Raw genomic sequence first — 19,106 nt, 5'->3', positions numbered from 1 at the left:
CCGACCATTGCCACGACCAATCAGCGACGGGCACAGTCCGGTAGCAAAATGGCTGCTCTTTCCTCCCTGCAGTCAATGCCCACTCCATACTCCCCTCCAGTCAACCCTCACACAGGGTTAATGCCAGCGTTACCGGAACGCAGTAGAACGCACTCCGGTTACGCAGCTATTAACCCTGTGTGACCAACTTTTTACTATTGATGCTGCATATGCAGCATCAATAGTAAAAAGATCTAATGTTACAAATAAGAATAATAAAAAAAAAGGTTATTCTCACCCTCCGACGTCGCCCGCTGTCCTCGGCAGTGCAAGCGGCAGGTTCCGGTGCCAAGGATGCTATGCGAGAAGGACCTTCCATGACGTCACGGTCATGTGACCACAATGTCATCACAGGTCCTGCGCTCATACCAACCCTGGGACCGGAAGATGCCGCGTGCACCGCACACAGGTGCCAGGACTTCAAGGGGCCTTTGGAGGGTGAGTATATGTTTATTTTTTATTTTAAGTCTTTTTTAACCACGCATATAGTGCCCACATTGCTATATACTACGTGAGCTGTGTTACATACTGCGTGGGCTCTGTTATATACTACATCTCTGTGCTATATACTAACGTGGCTATGTTATATACTGCGTGGCTGCTATATACTGCATGGGCTGTGTTATATATTACGTGGCCAGTGTTATATACTGTGGGGGCTGTGTTATATACTGCGTGGCTGCTATGTACTGCGTGGGCTGTGTGTGGGCTGTGTTATATATTACATAGGCCAGTGTTATATACTGCGGGGGCTGTGCTATATACTGCGTGGCTGCTATGTACTGCGTGGGCTGTGTTATATATTACGTGGCCAGGGATATATACTGCGGGGGCTGTGCTATGTACTGTGTGGCTGCTATATACTGCGTGGGCTGTGCTATATATTGCGTGGCCAGTGTTATATACTACGTTGCCTGTGTTATATACTGCGTGGCTGCTATATACTGCGTGGACTGTGTTATATAGTATGTGGCCTGTGTTATATACTGCATGGCTACTGTTATATAATGCGTGGCCTGTATTAACGCAGCGGGTATTCTACAATATGTATGTATGTATGTATATAGCAGCCACATAGTATATAGCACAGGCCACGTAGTATTTGTCTGCTATATACTACATGGCTCCTATATACTACGTGGCCTGTGCTATATACTATGTGGCTGATATATACATACATACATATTCTAGAATACCCAATGCGTTAGAATCGGGCCACCATCTAGTTATAAATAAACAGTTATAGAATTTTGTTTCAAAGTCGCACCTTAATCAGAATTTATGTTGTAAGTGGTTGAAAACATCCCTGTTTACATCCAGAAGCCAAAGACATTCAAATCTAGGCTTGATCACAGCATAGACATGGATAAAATTATTTCCAAACTAGACAAACCTTAGTAGCATACTTTGCTACAATGTTTCCATTTGGAGTCTAGGCTATTTACCTTGCAGTTAGTAAATACAGAAATCCCAGTTGCATTCTAGATGCCAGGGTGGTGACACAAGTTGTGACCAACCCTACAAGGAAAAAACATGCCGCATGCGCGGTCAGAAAAGACGGTCTCGATGCTGCAAAAAACGTTACAATGTTTTTTGCTGGCGACGGACCGACGTGACACGATGCAACCATCGCACGACGGTTGCGACGTGTGGCAATGCGTCGCACTGCATCGCTAATGTAAGTCTATGGCAAAAAAACGCATCCTGCAAGCACTTTTGCAGGATGCGTTTTTTCTCCAAAACTACGCATTGCGACGGAGGAAAAAAAACGCTAGTGTGAAAGTACCCTTAATGCACCCTGGTCAGCCCTGTCTAAGTCCATAATAGGTGCATAGTGGACAATCAGTGTAATCATATAATGGCCATTAGGTATAGGAGAGGGGCAGAGCTTACCAAGGATGGATGACCAAGAGCTGGATGGCAGGACCCCAACACGCATTTCGCGTGTTCCAGACACCGCTTCCTCAAAGGGATGCCTTGCAGTTAGTGCAACCCCTTTATCAGGACCATATAAAGTCCATAGGAACGAGCCTATCCCTTCACCTGATTACCTATTTTTTGCATGTCTTGTCAGAAAAAAGACCAATATAAACTTCACACTAGTTCACTTCTATTTTACTTAATAAATAAATAATAATCTTTATTTTTGCACAGATTAACATCGCTGTCCCTAATGGGGCTCACAATCTAACCTATCAGCATCTCTTTGGAATGTGGGAGGAAACAGAGGAAACTCACACAAACACGGGGAGAACATACAAACTCTTGGTGGGGTTTGAACCCTGGACTCCAGCGCTGCAAGGCCGCAGTGCTAACCATTGAGCCACCTTGCTGCCCTTGTTGACAGCATGCTGCTTACGGTGTGCAGTGGTTCTTGGACAAGTCAAAGCAGCCTAAATCTCCTTTAGCGCGTTACCTTGCTTGGTGCGACCTCCCAGAAAAGCAGAGAGTCACAGGCAGTGGAGTACAGTGAAGTGATTCCCATATTAAAGTTAATGCTGTAGAAAAAGACATGAACCACACATCCAAAAACCATACATTGATCTAATGCCACCAGGCAAAAATTTACAAAACTGAACCTGAGGTTCTTACTTTAACATTCTGATCAGCCTGTATGAAGGCCACTACCATGTCACGGTGATCCTCTAAGTGGGTCTCTAACTTATTTAGCATTAATGATGCCTCACCATGTGTTAATCACCACCGTGGTGACAGTGCACCAGCAGGGCAGATTACCTGGTACCTCACAACACCCATGCTGCAAGTCTCCATGACTCCAGGCCACACTGCTCCATAGGCACAAAATCACAGCAACAATGGCCACCACACAGCACTAACACCAAGTTAAAGGAACTAGAAAACTCACTTTTGACAAGCTCTCAGACTTCATGTTCATTTTTGTAACTTATTGCCTCACAGCATTAGCTCAACATATAGTTTTTAGATGTGAGGTCCATGTCATTTTCTACAGCATTGTTATATTAAAGTTAGTGCAACTAATTTCAGACTGACTCCATCAATGCGCTGGAACCACTGCTTTGTATTTTAAAGACCCTAAATATCCTTTAAGATCACATAGCAACTGCATGGCCTGCTCCTCTAAGTACACATATAGTAATGCCATAGATAGTTTTAGCCTAAAATGAAACCTATCATCCACAAGCAGTTCTGTAAATAGCAAATTATCATTATAACTAGCTGTTTCCAGCCAGCTGACGCTCGGCATACTCATTGCTATCTAATTAACGCTGCTAGTGATTAAACTAAAGTAAATAATGACAACATTCAATAGCGCTTACGCAGGTGGTAAATTAACTTAAAATGAAGTTAATAACAATAATAATTAAAAATCAGAATAATACTAATACATTTTATTCACAGTGTAAAATCAAAAGCAAACTGGATTTGTGTGGTAATGTGTGAGGACGGAGCCTCGTATGGTAATGTGTGGGGACGCAGCCTCGTGTGGTAATGTGTGAAGACGGAGTCTCGTGTGGTAATGTGTGGGGATGGAGTCTCATGTGGTAATGTGTGGGGACGGAGCCTCGTGTGGTAATATGGTGGGGGGTGGGATTATGTGTGGTAATGTGGTGGGGGGCGGGATTATGTGTGGTAATGTGGCGGGGGTGGGATTATGTGTGGTAATGTGGTGGGGGCGGTACTATGTGTGATAATGTGGTGGGGGGCGGGATTATGTGTGGTAATGTGGTGGGGGGTGGGATTATGTGTGGTAATGTGGTTGGGGGGTGGGATTATGTGTGGAAAAAAGTGTTCAACCAAAATAGCAGAAAAAATGCGGCAGCACTCACCTGTCCTAGAGTGGTATGAATCCTTTATTCAAGCATAAAAAACATCATCTTCACGGCTTGTTTGGGATCTGGGGCGTGGGGTGGGAGGGGTTTGTTCGCACTTACCTATTTCTGCCAGCGTCACTTCCCAGCAACATTGACCCGTGGAAGAGCTACTGTCAGCGCGAAAAGGCCGTCGTCTTTCCCTGAACACCCTTGTTCTACCTACACACCCCCGAGCCGTGAAGATGATGTTTTTTATGCTTGAATAAAGGATTCATACCACTCTAGGACAGGTGAGTGCTGCCGCATTTTTTCTGCTATTTTGGTCGAACACTTTTTTCCATGCGAGCACCCCTGATCCGCTGTCAGGCTCTCCCTTGCACCGCAGATGGACTTTGGTCGGCTCTGTGCTTTGTAGCTGTGCTGCTCAAGCATTTTCTCTCTGATAGATTTCATGCACATGTTTTTTGAGCCAGGGTGCTTTAATTTGCGGTATATTGTATTGAATCTTTTTCCGCAATATGTATCCTGACGTTTCTTCAGTACGAGTGGGCTTACAAGCCGGCCGGGAGGATGTGGCTAATTATTTCAAGGAGTGTGAACAGGTGGACGAGGTACATACGTTGAGTACGAAGTCCTTGGAATACAAACTCATGAACCTGTCCGAAAGGGAAATCAGGTTATTTTGGACTAATAATTCTCTCCAATCTTATGTGGAGAATGGTCGGGTCCCTAAGGGACTATGAGTTTGGAAAGAGATATCCCATTTCATTAGTGACTTGACTTTTAAATCAGAATGGGAGAGTATCATGTTGATGTGTTCCCAAGATTTACTTGCGCTGGTGTTGAAGTCCAATATACAGAATTATGAAGCAGTTAATACGGAAATTTTGAAAACGCAGTCTGAACTTAAAAGTAGACTTACTGAGAATCAATGGATGATGCTGAATAAAAAAAATGGATAACAAATTAATCCCTATTCAGGCTGAAATCAAACAGAGAAAGCGGGACAAGTTCATGCGGGACAAAAATGATTATCATTTAGGACACATTTTTACATGGAATAAATCTAATAAAGACATTCACCCTCTGCATACTAGTGGGGGTAAACACAATAAGAAATGCAAGTTCAAGAGACGCAATCAATACTGCAGAAGAGACTATGTAACCACAGAGTCGGACTCCAGTCTTAGTGAGGGGGCGGTTACCAGCATGGATTCTATGGAGAGACTAACACCTGAGGCTCCAGCCACTGCCAGACTCCCTTTAGGAGGAGACCCCGAAGGGGAAGGCGGAGGCCACGCTCCAGACTGGAGACGCAAGAGAAAAAATGTCTCTTGGAGACATGGGCGGTAGAGGAATCGCGCCCTGAGGACTATATGATTAATTTGACAGACCGTACTCTAGATTTGGCACACTTAGCTATTTTGTCGAAAGGTTTGAATTACTGTATACCTGACAATTTTGACTTTTCTGAATTTCAGATAGATTTGTTTAAAGCTGTCAGGAAGATTCATCTTTATAAATCTTTCCTTTCCAGTCCCACGAATACCAGTACCTTGGAGGGGGAACGACCCTGCAGTATAGGGCCTTTGGGCTTTCTGGCAAGTACTGCTCGGGAGGTGTTAGCTGACATCCGGGAGGATGCTACCCTCCTGTTGAGTTTGAGTTTGAGTTTCTGCTAGCGATCTGGTTTCCAGTATTCCAGCTCCTTTCACTGGTGGAGTTCCTTCCACTTACATGCCCCCGGTCTCCCCTGGCAATATGGTTGACCTCTTTGAGACCTTGGTCCTGAAGGATATTGAGGCCTTGGTGTACAAACGGGCACCTCACAGTTTGACTGATTTGGAAAGGAGAGCATGGAAAGATATAGCCAGTTGGACAGACGTGATTGTACGTCCGGCAGACAAGGGGGGTAAGACAGTGCTTATACCTCGGGCTAGTTATCTGCTGGAGGCGGACCGACAATTATCTGATACGACCATCTATCATAGGTTACTTAAAGACCCCACACATAAATTTAAGATTGAATTACGTTCTTTCTTGAGGAGATCGGTGGAGCTTCAGGTGATCACACAGAAACGGGCAGAGAAGCTCTTGCCCAAATTTTCTACAAAAGCACATTGGTACTATCTCCCAAAGGTACACAAATCTGTCACACACCCCCCGGGCAGGCCTATTGTGTCTGGGATAGGGTCACTCACTGAGCCCCTATCCCAGTACATAGACTGGCTTCTGCGTCCTCTACTCCAGCATGTTCCATCGTATGTTAAAGACATAAATTTGTTCCTGGGTCACGTTCAAAACTTTACATGGCAGCCGGGGTTCTCCATGGCATCCATTGATGTGGTCAATCTGTACACTAGAATTCCCCAACAAATGGGTGTAGATGCCATTAGGCGTATTATGGAGACCACTGGCAGAGGTCATGTTTTCACTAACTTTGTCTGTGAGGGTCTTAAGTTCATACTCACCCATAATGCCTTCACCATCATGGACACCTGGTATGTACAGACCACCGGGACTGCCATGGGGACCCCAGCTGCATGCACATTCGCTAATCTCTATTTAGCAGTTTTTGAAGAGGATTATATCTATTCCACCAGGAACATCTTTCTTAAACATATCAAGCTTTTCCTCAGGTGCATGGATGATGTGTTCCTGATATGGGATGGTACTAAAGAAGAGTTTGTACTTTTTTTGGAATATTTGAATGGTTCTAACACTATGGGCATGTCTTTTACATCTGTCTTTGGGGGTCTTAGTTTGGAGTTCCTGGATGTATCAGTATCAGTCCAGGAGGGGGAAATTTGTACAGCTATTTACCGTGAGCTGACTGCTACTAATTAGTTTTTACACTTTAATAGTTTTCACCCCGCTCACACCAAGCGCTCCCTACCATACAGCCAATTGTTGAGAACACGGAGGGTGAATAATACACAGAGAGGTTTTGAGCAGCAATCTGGGGAATTGTACCAGAGACTTCGAAACAGGGGTTATCCGGATGCGTTATTACGGGCAGCGGTCGATCATGTTAATGAAAATCCCCAAGGTAATGTGGGTCAAGTAGGTGAAATAACGGGACAGTGGTTTGCATTCTGTTTCCAGTATAGCCCTATGGATCAGGAGATAAGAGCTTCTATTAGAAAACATTGGCACGTATTAGAGAGGGACAAGGACCTAGCGGGTAGGGTGGCCGGAGGGCCACTGATCTCCAATAGACGCAGCACATGGGTAAGGGACATTTTAGTCTGTAATTGTATTTCTAAGCCAAAAACGACTTGGTCAGAGCAAGCAACACCGAAGGGCAATTACCGTTGTGGGCACTGTCATTATTGTAAATATCATGTCCTCGGGCGGGCGTTGAATATAGGTCCTATTAAACACACTGCCCAACAGTTTATTTCCTGTAAAACTGATTATGTCGTGTATGTAGTCTTCTGCCCTTGCAGAAGGTTTTACATAGGTAAGACTATACGCCACCTGTACGTACGTTTTAGGGAACATTTTAAGTCCATTCAGTCAGGTAAGGGTGTGCCGAGACTCATTAGTCACATTAGGGACATGCATGAAGGGAATCCGGAGGTTCTAACATTCGCAGGAATAGAAAGGGTTGTCTTACCAGCGCAGAGGGGAGACCTGCATAAGCTGCTGTTGAGGCGGGAGGCCAGGTGGATCATGCGGACACAGGCCACAGGTCCGGCTGGTCTGAATGACAGAAATGATATGTCCGTTTTTTTATGACCCCCTAGCGCGGTCATGTTATGAGCATTTCTTACCCCCTAATCTACAGATAGGCACCTCTTCCTCCTTCTCTTTTATGACTGTTTGGCTTCTTTTTCCTTTTTTCCTCCCTTCTGATGTCTAAGTAAGTGTATGGTATATGTATTGGGAGCCATAGGGTTAATATCGCTTATACCCATATAGTCACTCATTTAGACGAATTTTGATGTTTAAATTGTCTGGGAATGAGAGGTACATTAGTACTCAACCCAGTTTATAATGCCGTTCTTGTTTTTAAAGTTTTTTAACAGATGCACATGTTGTACTTCGGCGTTGGTTGTTTGGGATCTGGGGCGTGGGGTGGGAGGGGTTTGTTCGCACTTACCTATTTCTGCCAGAGTCACTTCCCAGCAACATTGACCCATGGAAGCGCTACTGTCAGCGCGAAAAGGCCGTCGTCTATCCCTGCACACCCTTGTTCTACCTACACCCCCCCCCCCCCGAGCTGTGAAGATGATGTTCTTTATGCTTGAATAAAGGATTCATACCACTCTAGGACTGGTGAGTACTGCCGCATTTTTTCTGCTATTTTGGTCGAACACTTTTTTCCATGCGAGCACCCCTGATCCGCTGTCAGGCTCTCCCTTGCACCGCAGATGGACTTTGGTCGGCTCTGTGCTTTGTAGCTGTGCTGCTCAAGCATTTCCTCTCTGATTGATTATATATATATATATATATATATATATATATATATATATATATATAATTTCCAATGAGGTTCAAGCACATATTGGCATTGGATAGTTGCATTCACCATTATTACCATTATTGCTATTTTCTACCATAAGAGTAAACGCCTCAGTGTCAAGACTTTGGATTCTTGATTCATTGATAATTATGTTTTTTTCCATCTGTGCTGGGTCATGGTGTGAAGAGTTTTTGGCCTTGAAGTAATGAAGTAAAAGAAAAGTAGACATACTACTGCCCTTTCTGATATATTTAAAAGAAATACCGTCTAGAATTTCTACTGCTGATAATACATGCCTTATAGAAAACATATAATTGGTGTATTACGGCCATAATGTATTAAATCTTAATGGTTACTGTACGATTGATACTGGCATAAGTCATATCTCCTTACACAGAGCTTTCACAAACAAAGGCTTATAGTGTAGTAGTGCACACATATACTGTAAGTGTACAGACACACGCATGGTACTGTAGAAGAAATGGAATTTCATTCACTATAGTGAAGTGAAATGACAACATGGCTACTTTCTAACATAATTTCCAAATGCCTGTTTGCATGCATGGATTATTTCTAATACCTACTAATGGTCCTCATGGATGTAAAGGGATATTAAGTGTCAACGTTCACGACAAGGCCAGAGACAGGGAGTCTAGAGAAGGGGCAGACTTCAAGGTTACACAATGTCGCACAAGAAGCTGTCACAGTTGTGATGTCTACTCTCCTCCACAAACCTTCTACTTAAACCCCAGCATTAAAAGAACATTAAATCTCTTTTTATTTTGTCTTAAGATAATTATGTACTCCACTAGTCCACATATTGTATTGTGAATGGCACTGGCAGGTAGCACCTCCACTATTGAATAACATGAAAATCAAGAAATCACAATAATATTCACAAATGGAAACTCTCTACTGGTTGAATTTGAAGGATATATGTATTTTTTTCAATCATACTAACTATATAACTAAGGTGGACAGATTAAAAGTATTTTTGGTGAAACTAAAATTTGAACTGACAGCAAAAAAACCTCAAATTAAAATTGGCAATTTACTTCTTGGAAAAATTATATTTTTTTTAAATCAGTTTCTGCCCTATTAGCGAAATTAGTTTCTTTCTTCCTTCCCATGACACTTCCTTCCTTGTCATGACCCTGCTAACAGCAAAATAATATTAATGTGGGGTGTACTGACTGCCCATCTTGAAGAGTGACAGCTAGGAAGAATGGAAACTTATGGCATTTGGGACATATGTTTCTGTGACTTCTTGAAACAACTCTTGCTCCTGTGTTGAGACTGAATAGAGATCTTTTGGTCCTTAGCTACAGTAATTCAACATTTAATACAGGCAAGTTGCCAATAAATGTTTTTTATAAACAATTTTTAATTCTCTGAACACCCTCTTAAGTTAATATGCCCAGCATAGTAATATAATATGGCTTAGAAAAGTACATGTTCATCAAGTTCAACAAGGAGTTAGCTCCAAGTTGTATCTTCTGTTTCCAAAACACATGCAGCCTGTTGGCTATCAAATAGTAAAGCTATTAAAGAATGAAGATGTATTTCATGGAATTTGCCTTTAAGAAACAATAAATGTATCCTGAACGACAGTGAATTTAATTTTATCTATTTTAATTCAGATCACCTGACCAGTTTCTAATTCTGCCTCAATGGGTTGACAGCACATGTGGGTTGTGGACATAGAAGACATTACATAAAAGTCAGTGGGATACGAATGGTTATAGTATCTGGGAAAACTGCTTTTGGAAATTATATAAAAACATTTCTAGAGTCGAGAAATTGCTGCTTGAAGTCAAACATATCCAATGTGGCCTAAACACTATGTTATTCATTAGGGTTGATAGCTGGATGCAGCAATCATTACAGATGTAATCAGGGAGATGTTTCAGGCTGTGATGCTTGTCTACTTTCCATAGATTTTCAACATTATAAATTCCGAGCAAACCTCTTGCAGAAAATAAGGATCACTGTTGCAAAGTAGACAATTTAGAAGGTAATAAGTATTACTTTTTTATTATTTAAGGATGTTTCTAATAGGACAGTGACAGAAACAAGATTAGCCACACAACGGCAGAGTTGAGGCAAAGAAGATATCCTGACTAAAATGATTACAGACAGAGTAATTCTTACTACAGCAAAAGAGATCCTTTGGAAATCGGTATACACTATCAAACTCTTATACAAGTGGAATTGAATTTACTCAAATTTTACAAAAAATTGTATTTTCAAAAATATGGATTTCCTGCGTCTGCCATTTTGCTGGATTTTAGTGGGCCAGCATAAGTTTAAAAAACAACAATAAAAAACGCAATATCACTGTCCTCACAAACTGTGCTGCCTCTAATTTGTGCTGCCATCCGGTCCACCGGGCATTTTCCACTTGTGCTTTCACTTTTAAATAGGACTCCAAGATTAAAAAAGACCTTGGAGGTCACAACTGGAAGTCTTGTTCTAGAGTGAAGACAGCTGCATGTGTCTGTAGAAAGAAGAGGCCCTAAGGATAGCAGGCACTGGAGGCAGCAGGGTTAGCAGCACTGGTGAGAGGTGAGGAATTTTTTTTTTTTTTATTTACATGTTAGCTTCATGATGTTCTGTAAAATTTCCAAGAGATCTGGGGCACCAGAAATGATTAGTATATGAAATAACATTGCTTTTATTCCAGCCTTAAAAATCACATAGCAACAATAGAAAAGTGAGGTAGACAGAACAACGTTTTGGCCATAATTTTCCTTTATCAAGTCAGAAATACAATACTAAAAATACTGCTTAGTGGAGCAAGTGGGAAATCATACCAAGTTAGCACAGAGTTACCAATGATGCTTGAAAATTGTTCACTGGATCAAGTTTATTATGTTCTGTGGCTGAGTTAGACCTGAGAGCCTAACATGGAGCATTCATTTTACAGAGAACAACTTCAATGGAAATCGAATTTCCCATCAGAATCTACACGAATTGGCAAATTAAAATTTTGTCAGACCTACTCATCTCTATCTAGAGCTACCAAAGATCCATGTTACATCTATTCTATCTTTCTCATTGCTTTGACACCCAAAGGGATCAAATCAGACACATTCCTACTTGGAATGTGATCTGCAGATCCCCATGGTTCCTTCTCCCAACACTTCTGTAAACAGCTGAGAAATTTAGTATTAGATGGCAGTCACCCAGAGTATTGGCTGTCTATGTAATACAAGGATAACTTTAGTCCGCCAGAAAAGGATTTGTTCATGTAGAGCTGCTCTCCATTTTAAGTCAAATTGAAGAATCCCAAGTAGTCCTATTGAGGTTAATGGGTTATACATGTAATGTCTGGACATGCTGGATCCTACATAGCAAGAGTTGATGTTTATAAATGCTTTCTGCTCTACAATCCAGTGCTGCTCCCAATTTTTTTATTTCCATGTGCTTGGCCAGTGACCACTACAGTCAATTAGTGGCTAAAGATGTCACATGTCGTAGTACAGCCATTATCATCATTTTGCAGTGGAAGTTTTGGATTAGTTATGTGCATGCCACATGTAAAACACTGGGAAAACCAGCAGGATATTGATTTTTTTTTTATAACATTCACAGATGTTTCAATACAGTGTATAAGATGAATAAACCCTTAAAAGGTAAACACTATTAATATGCCATAATATATTGGGGAGATATAAAAAGCCAAAGCTCCAGAAATCTGGTGCAATTTGTACCATAAAACTATATTTTATGTCTTGCATCATAATTATTATTTATTGTAGACACCTTTTGTGTCTTATTCAGCAAAGGGGAAATTGCTATGGAGGAAAAGAAAGTGGTCTATCACAAAAGGGCATAGTCTTACTGCAACTTCATTCATCAAAAAAGTGCAAAAATTTGGGCACAAATTTCTAGAACAGTTAGACCATTGGCATTGTAAACTTAAACCTGACAGTCTAAAGATATGCCAGATTTGTCAAACAACATTAGCCACCATGATGGCGCATGTTAAGAATGTCTGATCTAACTCTATAGGTGTAAGAATAAAGCAGTGTTAGAGTATGATGACACACCATTTTTTTCAGGCAGATTCTGCCCGTAATCTGCTTAAAAAAATCAGCTAAAGTGCTTCATAAAATGACTATAATGCACATCAATGTCAATATGGCATTGCTGTGCACGTATTCCATCCATGTTTCTAAACCCTGAAGTGCTTAGAAAAAGTGACACATCCATTCTTTGGGTGGCTTATGCCACATTTGACAGTACGTAGCAAAAGACGCAGCAAGAATGGCAACAAAGTCGCTGCAGGAAAACAACCACCGGTGTTTTCCTGAAGTGGTTTTGCATGGGAAAACTCAGCAGCTGTAGAAAAACAGACCCTTATGAAATTACTTAGCACAGATATTTGGAAAGGTAGTGGTGCTCTTCCTCAACTAACAGGCCCATGTAAAGCTGCACTTCCAGTATGTAGTAAATATTCCCACATAACCTTACATCTCACATTACTGTGTTTTACAACTATGAGGGCTATATATCTCCATAAAAGTTATGGCACATCGGTGGTGCGTCGCTGGGACATGAACTCGCTGTGCTTGCTTCTTCAAGCTGTCTATCAAGGCAAAGGTTTTATCCTCATATAACACTGAATCTATAGGCTCTAGCTAGGAGTAAATTCATTACAGAGTGCACCCAGTGACAATAATGCTTTTTACTCAGAGGCCTGCTCTTCTGTAACAGATTGTTCCTTTTCCCTATGATTCACATTATTTACTCTATCTTCATAAGACCAGCAAATAGCAACACTGATAACTACATACAGATAATAAACAACACAGAGGTAAAATATTGAAATCCTGTCCAAGAAATGATGTTCCAGTAATACATGTGATATAACATTTACACCAATATCTCATTTACATACAAATATATAGGCTTAGATTAACATAGTTATATGTAAGACATTATTTGTGTATACCATGCTGCTTTCAGCCGTACATAATTCATCTTTTGGTTCCTATAATTGTGCCCAAATGATACATAAACTGTACGTTAAAATGTCATTAAAGGGGTTTACACATACACTGTGTCAGCATACTGCCATTAATGAATACATGAACTTTGATATTGTTATATGTGCAAATAACATTAGGTACTTGGTTAACATTTTTTGATCAAGAAATTAAAAAGCCATCCAACCACATCAAGGTGAACCTTAATTTTGGATGGCCCCTGACTCTAATAACTCTGCTCTCAATGTGCGGATCTTGTGTGCAGTGGGGAAGAGATGGGATCCAGGTTTAGATCTTAATTAAAAAGTTTCTGGGAAAGATAGATAGATAAGGATGCTGAGCCCATACCTCTCCCCCCAAAGCATACTACAAAAAATCTTCATTATTAAATACGCTGCGACCAATATACTACTATATACAAACACTGTGTGTCTGCACACTACAATTAATGAATACATGAACAACACTATTGCTATACATGTATAAAAAACTTTAAATCCTTAGTTAACAATTTTTTGATCAAGAAATAAAATTTGAAGAAATGGTTGGATGGCTTTTTCATTTCTTGGTCAAAACATGTTAATTGTTTATGTGTATAGCAATATGGAATTGATTTATTCATTAGATGCAGTATGCTGATGTACAATGTATGTATATGTTTGGATATTGTCCACCGAGACTTGTACACCTGTATATTAATTATATACTAAGACTGTGTGAACTCTTTTTTAATTTTTCTTTATTTTGAATGGGTTGTTAAACAAAGAAAATGTTCAGGCATAGATTCACTTAAAATGCAAAATGGAGGCCAACTCACCTACCTACAGCCCTGTGGACACAGCGCCGTTCACTCCGAAGGACTGTGCCACCTCTGGAAACAATGCTTTGGAATTCATTGAAAGATTATTTAGGTGACTAGAAAAGTATGTATTAAGAGAAACATCCGATGACATACTCTTCTAGTCAACTATATGCTGCAGCAGTCCTGTAACTTCTGGACGGAGCTGGCATTGTTTTCAGGGGGCGGCGTAGACATCTGGCACGGCTGTTCTGGATTCACTATTAGATGAGTTTGTCTCCCTTTTTATTTTATAACCATCTGCGCTTTTTTTCTTTTCTTTGTCAGACAACCTCATTAATGATTAGAGCTTTTCAAGCACTATATTATTATATAGAATACTCGTTATCTTCATTAAGAAAAATAGTGATGGAAAGAGCTACATAATACCTATACAGAAGTACAGATACAAGAACAAAGTTTTTTACCTGATGAAGAAGTCTCTCCCGTCTCTGTTTGTCGCCATCTCCCATCCATAAGGTGATCCCTGAGGCAAGTTCCAGGTCCCAGTAGGTGGAGGCCACCCTGAAGACTTTGTTCTGTGGCTGTAGAAAAAAACACATAATTTCAACTCTTCTAGTTATGTGCATTCACTGAAAAACAAAATACCCATCCCATTCTTGCTTATTTATAGGGGTTGTCTAGGATTTTCACATTGATGACCTGTCCTTAAGATCGGTAGGGGTGCGACACCTGGCACTCCGACCGATCAGCTTCTCCCAGTGTTGGTCATTATTGGAGCAGCTTTCTTACGGAGCTGCACAGTACAGCACTGTCAACGAAATAGTAGAGGCGGATGGTTACTGTACATCCACCCTCGATTGATTTTAATAAGGGCAAATGTGCAGTACCTGGCTGTTGCCACTATACAGTCAACATTGCTGTGCTTTGCACCTCCATATCTGAGTAGTTCTGACCGTCATTGACATCAGGAACAGTTGATGGGGGTGCCATATCTCCACCAATCAGACATTGATTATCCATCCTGAGGTCCTGGACAAGCCCTTTAATAAAAACTGTATACTGTTAGCCTGTATAATAACAGCTTTGTGACATTAGTAATGAAGTAAATTAAGCTGACAGTTGATTTTGGAAAACTATAAATGTAAAGATTGGTAAAATATCTGTTTCAATAAGATTATTTTACATTTTTAATATAATTTGTATAAGGTAAATAAAACACTGTAAAAATGAATATGACTGGATATAAAAGAAAAACTAAAAGCAAGACATATCTAATAAATGGCAAAAACATAAATCGTAATATGATACCCTCATGTGCATTGCCCTTAAATAAAGTACAATTAGCAGCTATCTCAGCATACACATAAGCCACATACAAAGCATTTATAGACAGGGACTTGAGTAGGTCACCATAAATGTATGTATCGGGGAGCTAGCTTTGGAAAAGAAGGTAAGTGCTATAGAGCTCTTTTCTTCTATATACACTCTTTCCGTAATTGGCCACAAAAGCATTTGGTTTAAGAGCCAATACACAGAATAAGTCAAATCGTTATCCTGCATTGACATAAGACTAGAATAGAGTTCTAGTTTATTACGCACGGATTTTTACTTGTCTGATTTACTATTACTACAATGCAATTTAAATATCTATTATTATGGATAGAAACATCTAGTTTCTTTGCAATTTTTATAGAACCAGTTTATTATGCATTTATAGGCTACATCCACCATTGCAATCAATATTTATTTATTCATCTAAAATAATTAAGCAACGTTTAAAATCTTCTGTAAAACTATTGTTCCTTTTGAGGTCTATACATCTTCACAGTAACAGACCTTTGAATATACCCTATTTGTTATAATAGCAATAAGTTGGGAACCAGATGAAACGGGGTATGTCTGTAAAATCAGACTATGTACTGTTTGTTTCTAGTTTGTTACCCTGAAGATGCATAGCTATGCATAGGAGCTCTGGACGCAAAACAATAGTAATTTTTTAAAACGATGACTTGTAAATGACTTACTATAAATGCATCGGGGAAATAAATATTGATTGCACAGCTGAACCTAACAGGTAATTCTAGCAAAAACAGAAATAATGAGAGATCAAAAAGTTGAAATTTGATGAAAGGTGATGTCTTTCTGGGAAAGGCTTTGACAAAAGTTGTCATGCTTTTTAGATGTTTATCATGGTCCATCCTTACAAAGTTTTATTACAACTATTAGGGTATGTGTACACATTGCAGATTTACCTGTGGATGCAGATTCTGCATCACTTAACGCAGGTAAAAATCCACACGGATTTTATGCGTTTTTGATGCGGATTTTCATGTGTTTTTTTTTCATGCAGATTTGTATGCGTTTTTGTAGGCTAAATAAAGATCTATTATTTACCAAAAAAAAAGAATTGTGATGTAATTTCTTGTCCAACCTCTTCATTTACATACTCCATTGAAGAATAATTTTACACACTGATAGATAGATAGATAATAGATAAATAGATGATAGATAGATAGATGATAGATCTATAGATAATAGATAGATCTATAGATCTATCTATGTATCGATATATCTATCGATATATCTATCTATCAATGTATCGATAGATAGATGGATAGATATATCAATAGATAGATAATACCAAGCCCGATGTTTAGTAATAAACATAATAAAATGGTACAAAGAGAGTTAAATAAAGACACATACACACACACACAAAATCTGCATTAGGCTGGGGTCACACTTGCGAGAAACTCGCACGAGTCTTGCACCTCAGTACCTGGCACTGCCGCCGGCACTTGGACCGTAGAGTTCAGCTACATAGAAATGCATGCAGCTGCACACTCCGGTCCTGAGTGCCAGCGGCAGTGACCGATATTGAGGTGCAAGACTCGAGCGAGTTTCTCGCAAGTGTGACCCCGGCCTTAAATGCAATATCTGTTTAATTGAAAAAAAAATTGAAAAAAAATGGCATGGGCTCCAGCGCAATTTTCTGTGTCAGAGATGGAAAGCCAGTGACTAAGGGCTGATGTTTATAGCCTAGTATGGGGTTAAGAGCCATGGATCTTCCCATGCTATGAATATCATCCCGCAGGTGTATATTTAGCCTTAACTGGCTATTAAAATAGGGGGACCCCCCTCAAAAAACGACGTGGGGTTCCCCTATAATTAATAGCCAGAAAAGGCTAACCAGACAGCTGCAGGCTGATATTCATAGCCTAGGAAGGGGCCATGGTTATTGCCCCCCAGCTACAAACACCAGCTCACAGCCACCCCAGAAATGGCACATTCCGGCACTTAGCCTCTCTCTTCCCACTGCCCTGTAGCTGTAGCATATGGGGTAATATTTGGGGAGTAGATGTCACCTTTGTATTGTAAGGTGACATTAAGGTGGCTTAGTAATGGAGAGGCATCAATACAATACCTATACATTTCTAATCCTATAGTTATTAAGGGGTTAAATAAAGACACATCCAGGATAAAGTATTTTAATGAAATAAAACACTAAACACAGTTTGCCATCTTTATTATTCTGCTAATCCATGTGATGCCCTCGATCACCTGTAAAAAAATAAAATAATAAACCAACAGCATACTACCTGTTCCAACGTAGTCCATTTAATAACAACTGTCCCATGACGATCTCCGCTATAGAGCAGTCACATCAGGAGATGTGACTGCTATACACGGCCTCCAGTGACGCACTGACAGGAGACAATGGCTCCTGCAGTGTTATCACTGAGGGTTCAGTGAGTTCATACTCTCACTTTATGGCACTGCTGGGTGAGAATTTTCCCACGCAGTGGTGCCTCAAGCGACAGCTTGAACTTAATTGACCTCTGACGGCGGAGTGATACCTTCCGTCACTGTATCACTGGAGCCCCTGGAGAGTGGTCACATCTGCTGATATGACAGCTCTCCACGGGAGATCGTCGTGGGACATTCATTATTAAATGGATTAGTTCGGAGCAGAGAGTATACTGTTGGTTTATTATTTTAGTTTTTTTTACAGGTGATCGAGGGCTTCAGGGACTAGGTAATTGGTGAGTATGTACTGTATATGTATGTATGTGATTTTTTTTCACTTGAACACAGTAGCTGGATGATGGAACTACTGTCCCATCATTGTCTAGCTGTCACTGTAGCAGGCATAGCCGGATGGGACTAGTAGTCCCATCGGACAATGCCTGCCTACATACAGACGCACACAGCCCCGTACACACCCGCAGACCCCTGCAGACACACACACAGATACACACAGACACCCGCACACAGACACACACATCTTCTTCGCCCACACACATAGTCTCCGCCCACACACTATTCCTCCTCGATTTGCAGCATCTCTCGCATGCAACTCCGCAGCAAAACCGCAGATCTTATTTAACCTGCGGCTTTGCTGCGGATTTGCCTGGCTCAATGTAAGTCAATGGGTGCAGAAATGCTGCAGATCCGCAAAAAGAATTGACATGCTGCAGAAAATAAAACGCTGCAAATCCGCGCATATTTTTCCAAAAATGAGCACACCAATTTTCAATTTCCCATTGAATAACATTGGTTGGGTACTACACTGCGGTTTTTATGCAATTCCGCCTGTCCAAAAACACTGCGGAAAAACATCAAAATCTGCAACATGTGTACATAGCATTCAAGTTAATTGATTTTGATTCAACATGACAACGTGATGCTCGATCCAGAAAATGTTGGGCATCTCTGTGTTAGATAATTTATCTTATAACATATATGCTTAAATACATTGACTTGATTATTTGCAGTACATATTAAGATACATGATATATTCTCATGCCATTTCAAATACTCTCCAAAAGGTCATTCTTTTCACATTTTAAGTAATGCAATCTATGTGGTAAAGTAGATTTAATAATAATAAAGCATAATTTGGTCATGCAAATTACTGCATGGGCTCAGGAATACGTCTAGAAATTATTGACTAAATAAAGTTCGCCATGCAACTCACAAATACAAGTTAAATCTCTTTCATTCAATGAAGA

At 40.4% G+C, this 19,106-nt stretch overlaps 1 protein-coding gene across 4 annotated transcripts in view; it reads right to left on the bottom strand.

Annotated features, from left to right (window-relative positions):
* The window catches only part of FRMPD4 (FERM and PDZ domain containing 4), a 739,093-nt gene that overhangs the window by 390,078 nt on the left and 329,909 nt on the right, over positions 1 to 19,106 (bottom strand). For all 4 annotated transcript variants that reach the window (XM_077296709.1, XM_077296712.1, XM_077296710.1 and 1 more), the window contains one exon: positions 14,559 to 14,675. In XM_077296709.1, coding sequence (XP_077152824.1) covers positions 14,559 to 14,675 — 117 coding nt within the window. The remainder of the gene's footprint in view (positions 1 to 14,558; positions 14,676 to 19,106) is intronic.

This window comes from Ranitomeya variabilis, chromosome 3 (genome assembly GCF_051348905.1).
Source record: "Ranitomeya variabilis isolate aRanVar5 chromosome 3, aRanVar5.hap1, whole genome shotgun sequence".
In the NCBI taxonomy this organism is placed as follows: Eukaryota; Metazoa; Chordata; class Amphibia; order Anura; family Dendrobatidae; genus Ranitomeya; species Ranitomeya variabilis.
The sequence above is the reverse complement of the archived record's forward strand: the minus strand, read 5'-3'. Positions and strand labels throughout refer to the sequence as shown.